This window comes from Cyprinus carpio, chromosome A13 (assembly GCF_018340385.1).
Source record: "Cyprinus carpio isolate SPL01 chromosome A13, ASM1834038v1, whole genome shotgun sequence".
NCBI classification, from domain to species: Eukaryota; Metazoa; Chordata; class Actinopteri; order Cypriniformes; family Cyprinidae; genus Cyprinus; species Cyprinus carpio.
Window position 1 is genome coordinate 13,902,234 of NC_056584.1, and position 16,320 is coordinate 13,918,553.

At 36.0% G+C, this 16,320-nt stretch overlaps 1 protein-coding gene across 1 annotated transcript; it reads right to left on the reverse strand.

Annotated features, from left to right (window-relative positions):
- Positions 1-630: 630 nt before the first annotated feature.
- On the reverse strand, positions 631-14,844 carry LOC109071995 (regulator of G-protein signaling 17-like). The gene is made up of 6 exons (XM_042768897.1): positions 14,656-14,844; positions 12,485-12,713; positions 8,666-8,796; positions 7,075-7,150; positions 6,541-6,771; positions 631-6,383 (listed from the first exon to the last, which is right to left on the reverse strand). The coding sequence occupies exons 2-6, from the start codon at positions 12,485-12,487 to the stop codon at positions 6,198-6,200; spliced, it is 627 nt and encodes a 208-aa protein (XP_042624831.1). The 5' UTR covers positions 12,488-12,713; positions 14,656-14,844; the 3' UTR covers positions 631-6,197.
- Positions 14,845-16,320: the final 1,476 nt, after the last annotated feature.

Here is a 16,320-nt window from a genome sequence, read left to right on the forward strand (position 1 = left end):
GCTTCAGCTGTTTAATAAGACCAATCGATTTGTGTCAGTCTGCTGTTAATGAGCGCAAACTCTAACACGCTATTATAAAGTGGAGTCCACAGAACAGATATGATACCCATGACTTTTTGAGGAATTTGTGTCTGGACAGTTTGCCTTCATAAATCTAAGTATTTGTTTAATAATTTTGGCACACGTTAGGCAAACGTTCCAGAAAATATGGGGATCCCAGTACTTTTAATGCACTTCAGAGATTATAATATTGTTGTCTGGGGAGTAAAGACAAAAATAGTTAAACATATTGCAACCAGAAAGAGAAGAGCCTGAAGTGGAGATCTTCCAAAAGGAACCATCAGAGCTCATGTGAATCCTCTGAGGAGAATGTGATAAGACTTTAGTACAGTTCTCATGCATGTAAGGTTGACAAAGTCAATTACTTGACATGTCATTCCTGTGATCTATGTGTTAAACCAACCATGCCAAACCACTATTGCTACAATGTCGGGAGATATTTTTCATTGAAACATTGCACAAGCCATTGCAGACTAAGAAGTGAGTATAAAATCACTTTTCACAAATGAAACTGTTATTTTGCTATTTAGTACAGTATGTTATCATGTGTTAGACAGACAGAAGCAGCACCATATTGTAAGTCACTTTATTTGATGTCTACAAATACATTTGTTCTCTGTTTTGATAGTGTTCATGCAGGAGTACATGTGATCGGAATGACGCCCATCCACCTGAGCTCAATTGTTAATAAACAAGTACTGCCTTTCTTGAACTGAACCGCACCAATTTACAGTAAACTAATTTCATTACTATAAGTAAAAGTCATTCCACCAAGTTTTGAGAGTTCAGCACAGAATACCGTATTTAAATATGATCACTTATAAAGAAACTGCTAATATTTCCAATATATGTCCATTTCTAAAACTCCTCCTAGAGATTCAGTGTTACTGTCTGCAGATTGCAGTACTTTCTATATATACTTGTACAGTATTGTCTTGACTAAACTATTTTAAATAGCAAATGCATGCCAAATATAAAAGATCTTTTTTTTTCTTTTATGAGTTATAATTTATAAAGGCATTATAGTTTGTCCTCTGGTATTAAACACAAGACAAATATGATTGAATACTCATTTTAAAATAGTTTATATTAAAATAGGTAATTTATTAGGACTCGTATCATGGCACAGCTCTAAAGAATGCCTTCAGTGAAGGCCTGATCTGTGTCTGATCTTAGGAGAAACAAAACAGGTCAAGTCTGTATTGTGTAATATCATGACAATGGGACGAAAAATTCGATATTTCATTATGTAACATATAATAAGCACCAAACACTTGTATAATAAGCACAACTTGTAATCAAGATGATGATTTTTTTTTTGTTTGTTTGTTTTTTCTTGAGCAGAGGACAAGGACAAGCTGAAATACTATCAGTTCACACTTATTTCCAATGATCTTGGCTTTAACATTTTCCTGCATGTGGCCCAAATGTCTTTTGCTTACAGCGTGCATCATGCATTCAATCCTAGAGAAGAGCACAGGCTTTTAAAAGACAAACATCTTCCCTTGGGATAACAGCTATAAATCATAGATCATGGCCTAAACATTCAAGGCACTTTGGGGTGACTGTGATAAACTGTGATACAGAAGTCAGTTTGGCTTCAGAGTCTGTGAAAGATGCAATGAAATTATAGCAGTTGATAATTCTTCATTTTCATCACAGCATAAATGTACACAGGGCTTCTCTATCCCTTCTAACAATTTTGAAATTGCATTGAAATTTTGACAATTGCAACTGGCAGATTGTTTGTGTTACTGGAGCAGCTAAACTATGTTTTGTTATAATATATGTTAAGTTACTAAATTTGTGATGCACAATATTTTAGCAATAAGATGTTGAAATTAAATAATTTAGTATTTACTCGGTGGAGTTAGTCATAGTCAGGCTGTTTTATCTTGAAAACAATTGGAATGTAATTGTGAACTGATATAAAGACACAACAACTTTTGAGAATCCACAATGAGGCTTTAGTAACACCACAATAAATGACCTTTAAATTATGATTTTAAAGTCAGGCAACAGATTTTTTATGAAAAATGTTACCTGATCTCTTTCCAGTTCCATGTGATAGTGAAAAATGATTTAATGAAATAAAAGCTGATGCATGAAGCCTTCCTCCTTGCAATATTCATATATATTAAGGGTCATTAAAATTCAGGTTACCCTACATGACCCCTTCAAATCAATGGCACTGATGAATGTAAAGAGCATATTTCATGTGCTTACAATGAATAATTGCGAAGCATGTAGCACACTAGTAATCCTGTGACGCTATCGATCAAGCACTACTGAGTACTGTTAACACTTTTTTTCTGTAATTACAGCAATCCGTATATATCACATAACGCAAGCATATGCTGTAACAGTTACTGGAATAAATGAGTGTTTTCTTTAAACAGCAAATGTGCCTTTGCTTGGGCATAAATGATCAAACTTTTGTTTAAACAGGATGAAAAGCAACATAACTGAAGTATCAGAAGTTTAATCAATGAGGTTGAGTTAAAATTCACTCCCTTAAAAGCACCTGTGTCTCTAAACCAAGTCAAAACAATCGAAATGTGTGCACGCTACGTTGTTTTTCAAGGCTCGCTCTTCTATATTAAGCATATGGAGAGAACAGAACCAAGAGGTAGATATTCTTGTTTGTGAAAAGCGTGTTTAAAGTGCCCAAAGTAGCCCTTCAACCTTTGCAAAAAAAGACTGAAGCACCCTTAAAAACAAGAATAGACACTTGCTTCATCCACAAATAATTCAATTACTTCCCTCCTGCCCAGTGCGGCTCCAGAGCCCAGAGTTTTCCATCACTTGAACAAATAAACTTTAGCATGCACAGTACCTTACATTCAATATGCAGTTTACATCAATAGTGAACTGTCAACCCACAGTAGACACAACACAGATTTATTTCAGTCTTAATCGAGTAGCTTTTTTTTCATCAAGAAGGAAATATATATATATATAATATGACATATTACGTGACCAAAGAGACTAAGGAATATCAGAAAAGGGCAAATGTAAACCAGTGTTCCACCCAATTTCAGAAAATCATTCCTCAGTCACTAATTATGCCAATATGACAATTAAGATATTTGCATAGGCAATATGGGATTAGCCCTTAAATAGTATGTTTCCTGAATTCTTTGTGAGTATATATATCATAATTATGCTGAAAGGAATTCAACAAACTAACAAAATGCTACTCTTCTTAGTAAACCCTCGGTATACATCTCAGTTACAGTATTAGGCTTCAAGTAGATCAAAATAAACATTAACTTTAACAACTAGATGAGAAAAAAAAAACTAAGCAAAATGAGAGGTAGTGGAAAACCAATTAAAACAAGACCTTGCTTAGAAAAGGAGCCTTTTGGCAAGAAAGAATATCTTTCCAAGTCATACCATACTGATAAAATCATTATCAACAGCTGTTAGCCATCACTGTGACGGCCATCAAGTGAAAAACTCCTGAACGCTCAAAATCGGATCAAACATTAGCAGCAAAAATGAAGTTGAGGCATTGAAATTAAAGATAACTACTCTCAAAATGATGGTTCACTGTAAATTGGACCAAATGTGATATTGCATGCTCTTGTATAATCTGCAATCTAATAAATAATGGGTGAAAATGTCAAATTTGTTGTCATTTACAGAATAATACTTTGAATGATACCTTTGTCTGTGAAACTGATGTTTATAATTTTAATTAAACAATTCAGTCTGCAGTACAATACAGTATCATAATACTGCACTAATTTCCATTCTTTATTTGCCTCCAATTTTTTTTTTGTCAATAATAAGAACTTATACCTTTGAGTGATACACTTCAGAGGTATGATTAAAATTTCTCGTCACTTAAATGAACACATCATGATTTTTTTTACTTTTAAATCTGTCCATTATCTGCTTTAAAGTGATTATCTTAAATAATCATATATTCTCTTTGTTCCCTGTCTAGTAGTTTCAATGACCTCTATGATGTTGGACGTCCTGGATCCCTGACATGTACGGATTGAAATAGTCATACAGTCACATTTTTTTTCATTGACATTTATCATAACATTTACAATAAGTGTGTGTCAATTTCATCAACCTCTGATTCCCCCCCTCAAAGATAGTTTGGTAAATGTCCATGTGTCATGCAGGGTCTTTTTTTTTTTTTTTTTTTTAGAGCAAGACAATTTTGATTTATTGCTCATTTCTTTAATGACATGACTTTTTTCTTTTAAAACAAACAAGAAAATTCAATAATTTTGTTTTAGAAACGTGGGAAAGCCAAGTTTCCCGTGATGGTTCACTGCTTCAGTAAGTAAACTACTAGGTAACACCTATTCGGTTTGTAAAACAACATAAATGAAGGACCTCCTCACACTGACTGATGCTCAAACACACAAATACTTCAAAGAAGGATAGCTATGCACTCTGAAAAGTGACAAAGGTCTTCATTTTAATGTGGTAAACCTGTAGAGTGAATGGCACTTAACTCTCAGAGCACCAGTAAGAAAGCCCAACAACAACACACTTGATCATGACTTGCTTAATAAACGTTCATTCATTGGCACAAGAGTTCAGGGAAAATTCCACTTTGAGGTTGGGTATGGTGACCAAAAAACGTCGGTTTAAATGCAATTCACTCTTGAATTACTCAGCTAAAAGGTGAGAGAGTGGTTTAACACACCAGTATTTTAAATATCGTGTTTTCATGCACTGGCTGCTGCGATTGCAATAGCACATAAACGTCTAGAAAATAGAACAAGTTTGAATCCAACAACATTCTTGAGGGACACACGTCTAAACCTCTAAAGGAAATCATCTTTCATGAGCTTCCCACAGAGGTTCACATCATATCTGGGTTGAGTATTGCAATGTGTACATGACACAACAGAAGAAACGCATGCTGGAAAAAAGTATTGTAAAAAAGACCGACTTGTTTTTGTTTTTCAATGACCTGCAGTTTGCCGAGCTGTGAAAATGAGCGCTCCTCGTTTCAAGTCGCAAAACAGACATTTGGACTCGGAGGCAGAGAAAAGTTTCCCTGATGGATCCGACTCGGTCGCGCCGCCTCATCGAGCAGGTCTCGGCGATCACAGTTATTTTATATAGATCTATTGTAACTCTCAAAAACAAGGCATAGTGTTCACTACACTTTTGTTTAATAAAATACATTTCTTTAATGTGTAAGACAATTCGAAGCTCTTTTAAGAACCTCCAGAACGTTGGTGAGTGATTTTCAAGCAATTCTCGTTCAATCCAGCGAAGCTTACAGCCCATGACATACAGTACCTGTGCTTCTCTCTGTTAGTTACGGACTGGGAGGGGCTAGGAGGACTCACACAATAAACTGTGTCGTCACCAGCATCAGCAGCTTTAGTGCCCTTACTCATTGTCGAGGCATTGTGATTTTTGCAGAGAGAAAGAAATGTTCATGATTCATTTAGCTGCCCAATCACAACACTAGCTAGCCCTTATGTTTCCCAGTTAAAGAACTGTCGACACGCAAAGAAAGAGTTTGGACGGCAAGACGGCGAATTATGCTTCCCGGCTTCTCTTTTACAAAACAATTGGCACAGCTAATTTTCCCTTCGCTTTCGAGAGCTTTACAATGTTCTCTCCCCATGACACCATAAAACAAAAACATTGTAGTCCGGGGTTTAAATGTCAAACTGGAATAAATTCCATAACCTTGTTTCATGCAAAGGTTTTCTAGCTTAACATCTACCGCTTATCCGTTTGTTTTTTGATTTTCTTAAAAAAAAAAAAAAACATTTTTCAGCTGTCCTCAGATATGGGAGGCATAAAAGATGTAAAGGATCAGGTAGAAAGAACATAGAGAGATAAAGAGAACACGTGAGCTAAACAGGAATAGAGAGGAGATTTGAGGAGTCAAAAGAGACAAAACAGGTGAATGAAAAAAAAGACAAGTAAGTTGAGAGTAGGAAGTACGGATCTGTCAGATTTCCTACACGTTTTTTCTGTGTCACAGTTGCCTGAGCAGCTCATATTGGCACTTGAACAGAACTGAATTTCAGGGTCACTAGTGGATGCTCAGAATTGCTTAACTACTCACTCTTGAAATACGAAACATCACACCTTTTGAAAGTGGCACCTTGGGGCTTTTTTGTCACAAATGTTCTTGCTGAAACCTAGGTGTCTAAGCAGACCCTCTTGCTGTTAAGGAGATCCCTGTAAACAGATGAGCTGAGAAATCGGGGGAAGGAGTCTCTGTGCATGAGGGTGTAGATCTGAAGCTGGGCCTCCTCATACATCGTACCGCTGGGTTCTGCCAGGCTTTGGTTGATGACTTCCCTCACCCGTGAATCCAAGCTGACCTGCCGACCGACAGCAAACGTAAAGATCAACAACTTTACATAAAGATCTAAAAACATCTAAATGTCTTATATTTTTATGTTGTCATATTTTATTTATTTCTGAATGTATTGCAGCCACAGACAGCATTGTTTATTCATATGCACACCGTATTCTAACCTCTTTTGGCGAAAGAATGGAGACGTAGTCTTCATAAATGATCCTGGCTTTTTCATCGATAGCAGATGAGTTGGTTTCTTTCTTCAGTTCCTCACAAGCCATCCAGAACATCAGGTTTTCTTCACTGTACTCGGATCGCAAGAACTCCCGGAAAACATCCCTCCCCTCTGGAGAGCGCATCATCATCTCAAAGCTCCGTGACCAGGCAATCACCTCATCCAGTGTGGGATGCTCAAATGGGAGACAATGAAAAAAAGCAGGAACTACCCATAAAAAATAACTTTACTACAGCTGTCAGTAAATAACGTGCAAGTAAATGGCATAAAAGGCACTTTGACTTAGGAACAAACTTTGTGAGATTTTTAGATGGTCATTTTCATTTAATTTTAAGATGGTTAACAAAATTGCAGTTCCATTTTAAGGAAATGTTGCTCATTTTAACGGAATGTTGGAGAAGTATGAACACAAGAACTATATATATATATATATATAAAAAAAACATCTTTAAAAATTATAGACGAATCTAACAACTCACTGTTCCTCTGTCGCTTCTATGCTATCCATCTTTGTACATGTTTGCCTCTCTGAACGCTCCCTTCTGTCTTCATTCCTAGGGTGAGAAGAGAAGTGGTAGACACAGAAAAGTCTCTGTGGCATTTGAAACATATTGTGTTGATCATCAAGCAAGGTTATACAGCTATGGTAAAACTAGAGACTGGAAACTAGCAAGTGCTATTCCAGTACATAACCATTCAGGTGTTTAAAGGGTCATATCATGAAAAAAAACACATTTTCGTTTTGAAATAAAAGATGATATAAAATGTAAACATATTATAACCTATAGCAGTGGTTATCAAACATTTTAATGGCCCAAACTCAAAGTTGTAAATAAAAAAAATAAAAAAAAGATTTAAAAGAAAATACAATTTCAGTTGCTCAAAACTTCTCATTTAATTCAATGTTACTTGCCGTTTCTTTGTCATTTTTTCCATCTCAAATGTTTCTCTCACTCCCTTCTGACCCGCAGTTTGGAAAAAAACATCTAACCATAATCCAAGTACTAAAAGTACTAAAATTCCTCCTCTAGTCCAAAAAGAGCATTTATTGAAACTAAGCTACAAATTACAGGTGAACATCCACTGTGTTTCTCAATCCAAGTTTCTGTAGAGCAAGTATAATTGGGTTTGTTAGCCATGGGGTTCGACAAGCTGACGAGACTCTAAATATATAACGTACTACACAGCCGTTTTGCATGTGATGTGGGACAGAAATAGCCATTTACTGAGCAGATAATGGCAGTGTGTAGTGGGGGGATGGCTGTGGAAACCCGAGGTTACAGAGCAGGGTTTGTACTGCCTCCTCAATCTTTTCTTTATTTCATGCAATATTTGTATTCATTCATGTTATTTATAGTCCCCCTGCAAGCTGTGCTATGGCCTTTCCAATCTTTCTTTGTTCAATGGCCCAGCCTCAAACTCCAACTGCTTTTTTTTATCGTTTTACAAGCTAATTTAACCCTTTAAGGAACACTTATTCTTAATTTTTTTTAAATAGTAACAACAGCCTGAATTTGTTTCTAATAAAAAAACAGACATGTTATGTGTTTGTTTGTAGATACAATTAAAAAATCAATTAAATTAAAAAATAAAATAAGGAGACAGCTGTGGATAATGGGAGGTTATTTTCCTCCCATTAGTATTAGTGACACTAATTGTGTTGAGGTTTTTACACTGATATGTATAGGTAGATGCCACATTCAACCACACCAGACACGTCGATGTGTCGTCACTCACAGTCTCAACAAAGAATAAATGTAAAATAATCCTGAAAAAAAAAGTATCACTGTTTCCACAAAAATATTAAGCAGCACAACTATTTTCAACATTGATAACAATAAGATATATTTTTACATTTCTGTCATTACTGTATGTTTGATCTAATGTAATCAAAAACATATAAAAAAAAATCTTACCAAGCCCAAACTTTTGAACAGTAATGAGGCAGGTAATGGTGATAAAATCCTAAAAAGGACTGTGTGCTGCTTAAAGTAAAACTCAATTGTTAAGCAAATAGCTACCAGGCAAGTACATGTTTACAGCAGAACATAAGGAAGGATGGGGTGTACCAGAGGCATTTGCAGCATCCACACCAGCACAGACAGCAGGTGTTGGGCCTCGGGTGACCAGGCGCCTGTGGGGGTCCTTCAATGCGTCCCTGCTGCCTTTTCCTCATTTCAACTCCACTCACACTCTGCGGCTGTGGACAGACACATCTGATTAGAAACAAAGCAGTGGGGGCTTGGGAACTGTGTTAGCTGGAGTGTCTTGTTAACTACAGATGTTACTAAATCTAAAGTAAGACCAAAAGAGATTATTAAATATTTTTAGATTCCAGGGGAGGGATTTATTGTAGAGTTAAGGGATCATAAGGATGTTCAGCTGAAATCTACTAGAATGCACGTGAAAGGTTGTCTGTAGAGACTGAAACAAAAGAGAGAGAGGCAGACAGAAAGTAAAGAAATCCCCTCTTCAGACATCCATTCCTCTAGCAAGAAGCTTAATTAGTGAGCTGTAAGAGGTGAGAGTGAGAGATGCTGGTGGAGCTGAACACACACAGGCAGTAGTAGTGTGGGATGTTCTAACACATGAACAAATGCAACGGTTTTCCTTTTAGGAAGTACATGGTTTGTAAAAATGCAATGGCTGTCGCTTCCTGTTTCTTAAAATATGTTTAAAAAAAAAACTATTCGAATTTTAGATTTTTGTCAACATTTAGGAGCTTCCTAGGTCATGTACGTATACTAAAAACCACCAAATTCTCATTTTAGATTTTATAATGTCTTTAAATTATGAGGCTTGGCACCATATACAGATAAATCTCTGTGCAAATCAACATTTTGCACAGAGAGCAGACGTGAAATAAAATGGTTTTCAATAAATTCTTCCACATTTGGTTCCCAATATCACTGGCTTGTTAAAAACAACATCAGAGCAACGATTTTAACCACAAACATTTGAACTGCATTGCATGTGTTTCCAAGATGCACTCTATCAGGATAGAAAATAGGCAAGTGTTGTTATTGTAAGCTCTGCTCCTCTCTAACCGTGATCCATCACCATACCATTAACATGTCTTTGAAACACATGGGTGATTATTCTGTCTGACAGCTTTATTAATAGTAACCATATGGTCTTGGTACTATGGAAGCACCTTATTTGCATACACATGAGGATAGTAATTCAAAAGATATTTTTTGTCATATGTGATTTTGATCGATGATATAACAGATAAAAAAAACAAACTGAAAATTACAGTAAAACCATTATTATTGCTGAAATAAAATAGAAATATTACATTAAATATAATATTATATACATTTATATAAAATGTATATATGTGTGTGTACAGGAATTGTTTAGTAACTAAAATAAATGATAATTTAAAGAATTAATAAACACTATAATTATATAAAATAGCATGCTTATAATACTAAAATAACACTGCTTGCACGCTATATACCAAGTCTTCTGAAGCCATTTGATAATTTTGTCTGAAGAACAGACTGAATGTTAAAGTCAGAATGGTTTAAAAAGCTATAAAGAAGAGTGAATGATGGTAGATTATTCATTTAATAGTCAACTATTCATTTAATCCCTGCACCACTTCAAGTGTTTTGTGGCCTTTATGGGACTTGCCTCATTACTCTATTCAACTAATTGCTTTAAGCTCTACAAGTTGTTTGAGTGAACTGCAAATAAATGTTGTGAAATAAACTTTGGGAAACCCTGGTAAACATGATGCCTCACACCATGACCTCAACAAATGTGCTCATGTTAGCAAAAGCTTTCTGGAAACTGAACGTTTGGCAGGGTTTGGCAGCACAAACACCATATCACATCACCTAGACATCTGATCCAAATATTTGGGGACAAACAGTCTGGGCACTAAACAGACAAGCTGGAGCTCTGAGACGGTATCAAATGATCATTTCCCAGTATGGTATTGGTAAATATCCCATAACCACGGGGCATTTGGTTGGCTGACTTTTTGATGCAATGTGTGGTACATAATTTAAAGATTCACTGCTGACTGAAATGCATTGCTGTGATAAACGACAAAACTACATAACAGCCAATTTTTATGTAAGAAAAGCCAGCATTAAATATTCTACACATCATGTGCTCTCTAAAATAAATAAATAAAGCACACTGCATATAAAAGTAAACATTTGGTTACAATTTTTATTTAGTATTAGTATAGTGCCTGTACTAGGGTGACAGTAGTGTACTGTTTTCTTAGTCTCATTACATAGTATCAATATTAACTCAACATTACTGATATTACATATGCCAAAATATGGATACTCTGAATAAATTATAGTTAAACAAAGACCTTGAAACAGAAACCTTACCTCTAAATTCAAGTGTTGTGATTAACAACCCTGCTTCCTGGTGATGAAAGCTCAGTTTGTCTTGGATGTAATCTGAACACCCTTTGAGAGTTTACCCTAACAGAGCCATATAAACCAAATACGCAAAACAAAACTACCATCAGTTATTCAGTGCCAGGCAATGGAAATCATGCATCCTGATGCAAAACACTGAGTCATCCCTTGTTCACATCTAGAGCATTGACCAACAACTCACAAGAATCACATTTGCACAACATGTAAAACAAGAAGTTGTACTGAGGAAAAAACAATTACACAACCAGTCTGATTTCATAGGAAATCATACAGGCTATCGTTTTATAAAATGTTAAGCTGAAAAAAGTCAGGGTACTAAAAACTAGCAACAGACTAGTATGAGATGATATGTGGCTATTTTGAGATTAATAGCCAACAAAACAACCAATAACTATGCCCCATTGGCTGATTAACAAGTGCCTTAGCTCTACCCTGTGTCAAGTTAACGAGTCTTGTCACAGTCACAGATAACTCACACGCTCTGTTTTAAGATATTTTTAGTGAATTTCACGTAAAAGTTCAGTCATAAATGTTTTATTGCCAGTTTATATTGCCAGTTTGTTTACTCGTGTTGTTTCAAGTCTATATGATCTGTAGAACATAAAAGAAGATATTATGAAAATGTTTCAGTGGTTTTGTCCCTACGATAAAAGTCAAGGTTCACCAAAACTGTTTGGTTATCAACATTCTTCAAAATATCTTCTTTTGTGCTCCACAGAAGAACGTAAGTCATACAGGTTTGAAACAACATGAGTAAATAATGACAGGATTTTTATTTTGGGGGGAACTCTCCCTTTAATTAAATGTCATCAGCTATAGTCAGTGATGTAGTACTGTCCTGGACAACGCACACAACTGACCAATCAGAATCAAGTATTCCAGAAACCAATGTAATAATTTATGTTAACAAAAGAGCTTTCCACATACACTGCACATCTTCAAAGAAATCTTTTACTGTTCCAGTAATGACTGCTGAATGGATTACAAACACTTTTGAAAGTTAAAACGCATTTTTAAAAACCAAAATAACAGAAGAGGTTTCTTTAACTGTGCATATTTCTAACAACAAGCATTTGAGTGCTCACTTCCCCACTTAAAATACAATAGAGTCTGCAATGGTGAATTACATTACAATGTGTGAAAAAGCCTCTGCGTGTGAGCTTGTAACCCCGTTCTTCCGCTGTAAGTCTTGTACCCTTGTGCACTTCCCCATACACATTCCAGGACAGCAAGTGATGCACAGCATAGGCCATGGCTGGCTGCACAACAGAAGCCTCCTGGAGCCGTTACCCACAAAGCCTAGCTCAAGAAACATGTCACACCGCAGTTCCAACCATGCGATAATCACACAGGGGCCCGTTTCGCCCACATTTCTCACCTTGCTCTGCATCAAATCACTGCTCGGCAAACACGTCTTGTTATTTGCCACATCATCAATGCACTTGCAATCACTCTAGGAGAGGACCACCCTTAACTTACCATGCAAATTAGCAGCGATCCATCCGAAGACCAGGTAAGAAAATCATGACTGTAATGTCAAACGTTGAGACAGGCAGAGTGCTGGAAAACAAAATGTGGCCTCTTGTATCTTCTCTTATCATGCCTGATGGAGAATGCGGGAGGTGGGTGGAGGTAGGTTTCAAACACCTGGTATTTGCAGGCACACCCTTTCCTTGAGTCAAGGGCTAAATGATCCAGGATAAGACATCTGGGAAATAAATCAAACCAGAAAGAAAACATCAGAACTGCTTTAATCTAGAGCTATAAATACTAATAAGCATGAATAAACTATGTTTACTCCAAACCAAAAGATTAATGGTAATTCTCAGTTAGTGCTCGGTAGATCACTTCTGAAACTAAATCTTTTGGACTGCACTCAGTCTAATCTGATTACTTCTGGACTTCTTATATTCTAATTCTTATTTAATTAGTGTTTGACATACGAATAATAAAGTGCTATTTGACAAAATGAAGTGAAAAGGAAGTACACTTTTATTAATAACACAAAAAACCAGCATGAAATAAAACTTCATGCTTTCATCTTCTTTCTAAATGCATGTTAAAGATCTTATTGTGAACAACTCATCCATGCATACAGTATGTAATGTTACATCATCTTAAATAACATGCATAATGTAATCATGTCACGACCAAACTACTTCCGTTTCATCACTACTTGAAATGAATTATTGCATGTACTGATGAAAATCAAGTAGCTTATTAATCATATAGTGCTGATTAGCCTTTCTTTCAATAATATTAAACTAGATAAGTTAACTAGGAAATTTGAGTCTTTAGAGGAGAATTTATTATAAGACACTACATTTTGGAATGATTGCATTACGCAGTGCTATTGTCCCCATAAAATTCATAAAAACAAAAAAATTAACTCCAATTTAATAATGTGTATTTAAAAAGTACTTCCAAAATGCAGATTACATGTCTTCCTTTACTATGTGAAACTGGTAATACTATTCTAATCTCAATAACCCTTAAACTTAAACTTTCAAACTGATGCTTTTAACCAGGCATTATCGACAAGTGAAAACAGTCAATAATTCTGCAAAGCAATACACTGCAATACTACCTTAGTTTTAGTCTTATCACAGCAAAATGTGAAGAACCCAAGCATGTCAGTAATATAAAGTATACTTAAGTATATAAACTTACTGGCATTTTCAGTGTATCTAAAAAAATAATATTTACAATCTGTGCATTTCACTTGTGAGGAGCGGTTTATTATTGCTTTGTTTTAATGAATGGATTCATTACTGACAAGTCATCTTATTTGACATATGAAATTAAATGTTCCCCACACGAAACAGACTGTTTCACATAACCAGCTGCAATGTAAAACCAGAAGCACAAGTGAATGGGAGGAACTTCACAACTTGTATGATGATGAATGGTCGAGCAATCAGCCCTCCTCCGGAAGGAAACTCTCTTAATTTCAGGTGGGCTGTCAACAATGACTGAATAAAAAATAACTACTGGCAAGTCCGAGAAATAAAATACAAACTTAAATATATATATTTAACTTAAAGTCAATCATAAGGAAATAGGCGGCAGCCATAGAGGTAAATATAAAAGGTACATTAGGAGGAAAAGCAATAGCTTATCTTCTGATAATTAACAATATAACAATGTTTCGTGATGTATAGATATAGACGGCTGTCAACCCGTTATTCTCCTTCATTCTCCGCTGCATTTGTCAAAACCTAACGAGGATCCTACATAGACATGTTTAGGCATCGTTGGAACATTAACGATCGTTAAACGCCCCTATGAAGTTACCAAGCTCCGGCGAGCGTTATAAATGCTGTTGGAATATCTCAACCGCTCGAGTAATGTCCAAAAACGCTGTCTACTTAGGCAGCTCGCTGCTTTTTGCGACACAGCCAGCATCTTTACTAAAGTCATCGCAGGTAGAGCCCAAACCGTATTAATCACAAGACATCGTGGTGCATTTGAAAATAATGGGCAAACTGTTCCCCAACGCCGCGCTGGTTTAGACAGGCGAATGTAACTGCCACTTTAATCTATTTTCGCAGCGGCTCTTTGATTTTCTAAGCGCAAGGAAGCATTGGCTAGCGCGTTAGCTGCCGAGCTAGCGGGGACCTCCGAGACCGTTAAAGAGCGTGTCGCCTTACCCCTTTTGTTCTAGATGTCAGTCTTCTACACGGGTGTCGTTACACGTGTTTATGCGGATATCGGGGGTATCACGCGGTGAGATTGCATGCTGCCGTTTTATCTCCATCAGCGGTGTTTTCCGTCCATCCGCCCAACTTCAGCACCGAGCGAGCCAGTGGAGACGCCCTGCGCATGCGCGGCGGAGCTGTCAGCTCACGGAGTGCGGACAGGGTGCAGAGGCAGAGGTGCAATGACAGGCTGAGATTCTGCCATCTCACAAAAACTGCCTGCACTAATAAATATACGTAGCCTACACAACGCATAGCCTACATGAAAAGGCTCTATGGGTCACTATAAAACATTATCAAAAATTTCGGCTTTTGTTCCAAAAGTAGAAATTCTTAAAAATTGTGACAGTGATGGTTTACTCTAAACATTTGGTGTAAATCGTAATAGTTACTGTTTAAAATAATATTTAAAAACAGTAATATCACAAATTTGCAAAGAATGCATCAATATAATTTTTCATTTTTTTAGAGGCAAAACATTTATTTGTTTGTTTGTTTACTATTTCAGTTACTTTATTGACAAATGTTTGGCATATACCCAATTTGCATACAATATAATTGCTAAAGCACCAATACAAATGCACAAATAAGCTGCTAGTAGTATTAATAAAAATAAAATAAAAGTATAGACTTACAATATAGAAAATAACTTGCTGCAATACTGTAGAATTTCATCAAAATTTTGTCTTATAGTTCTTTTAATGTTGATGTTTAAATGACTCCTACTGTATTTTGTATTTTGAGGCCTGATTATCATGCAAAGCTATTACTGAACAACAAAAATGCAAAGAAGAAAATAATCACAACCAGCACTGAAATAAATACATACATTTTGCCTAGTGAAATGTATTTTGGAATATCAAAAGGTTTAAAAAAAAGTAAGCAACAAATAAAAAAGAAACATATGTTTATGCATTATATTTGTTTATGTTTTTTTTTCTCCTGACACTTGACAAATTTCTTGGCTGATTCAAAATTCGGTTACAGAGATGAGTTGCCAAGATACATACAAATCAGAAAATTATAGAAGACTGTATAATTCTTCATTATAATTATGTCTGTACCCACACAAAAAGCTACAAACCTAGACAATTTATAGACATGAATATTCAAGATGAATGTTTTTAATGCATTTGTCATAAACCAGATAGAGTGATGTTGCTACAAACCACCATTGCAACACTTTGATATCCACTAGGAGGCACTGAGACCACAGCACTCTGGTTGTTGATTGAGTATTAATTGAGTGACTATCTCTATCAAACTGATGCTTCTCTTTATCACGCCTGTGAGGTACAGATACACTACAACTCTTTATAGTGGTTATTATGTTAGACCGCCACCTGGAAATTGTTTGATTACTGATAATAGTGCTAGAAAATAATGACGACAGATAGCCAGAATTCTTCAGAATGAGAGCCAGCCCAGTGTATCTAAATGTTAGTATTATTAGCACACATTTCATATAATGTTTTGATAGCAAAGCTGCCATTTACTCAGCATCTACCTTTTCATGCTTCCTACACATCATTTGTGGTGCTTCGTGTGAAACAGCATGTTATCGGATCACACACTCTGAATCTGGCTTAAACGCAGACATTCTTGCTGTTTTCTATT

Bases quoted from the DNA above. Each gene is read 5' to 3' on its own strand.
- LOC109071995 (XM_042768897.1), bottom strand. The intron at 7,151-8,665 runs GTACACCCCATC...TTCTCACCCTAG, and splicing joins GGATGCTGCAAATGCCTCTG to GAATGAAGACAGAAGGGAGC. The intron at 6,772-7,074 runs TGAGTTGTTAGA...CTCCCATTTGAG, and splicing joins TAGAAGCGACAGAGGAACAG to CATCCCACACTGGATGAGGT.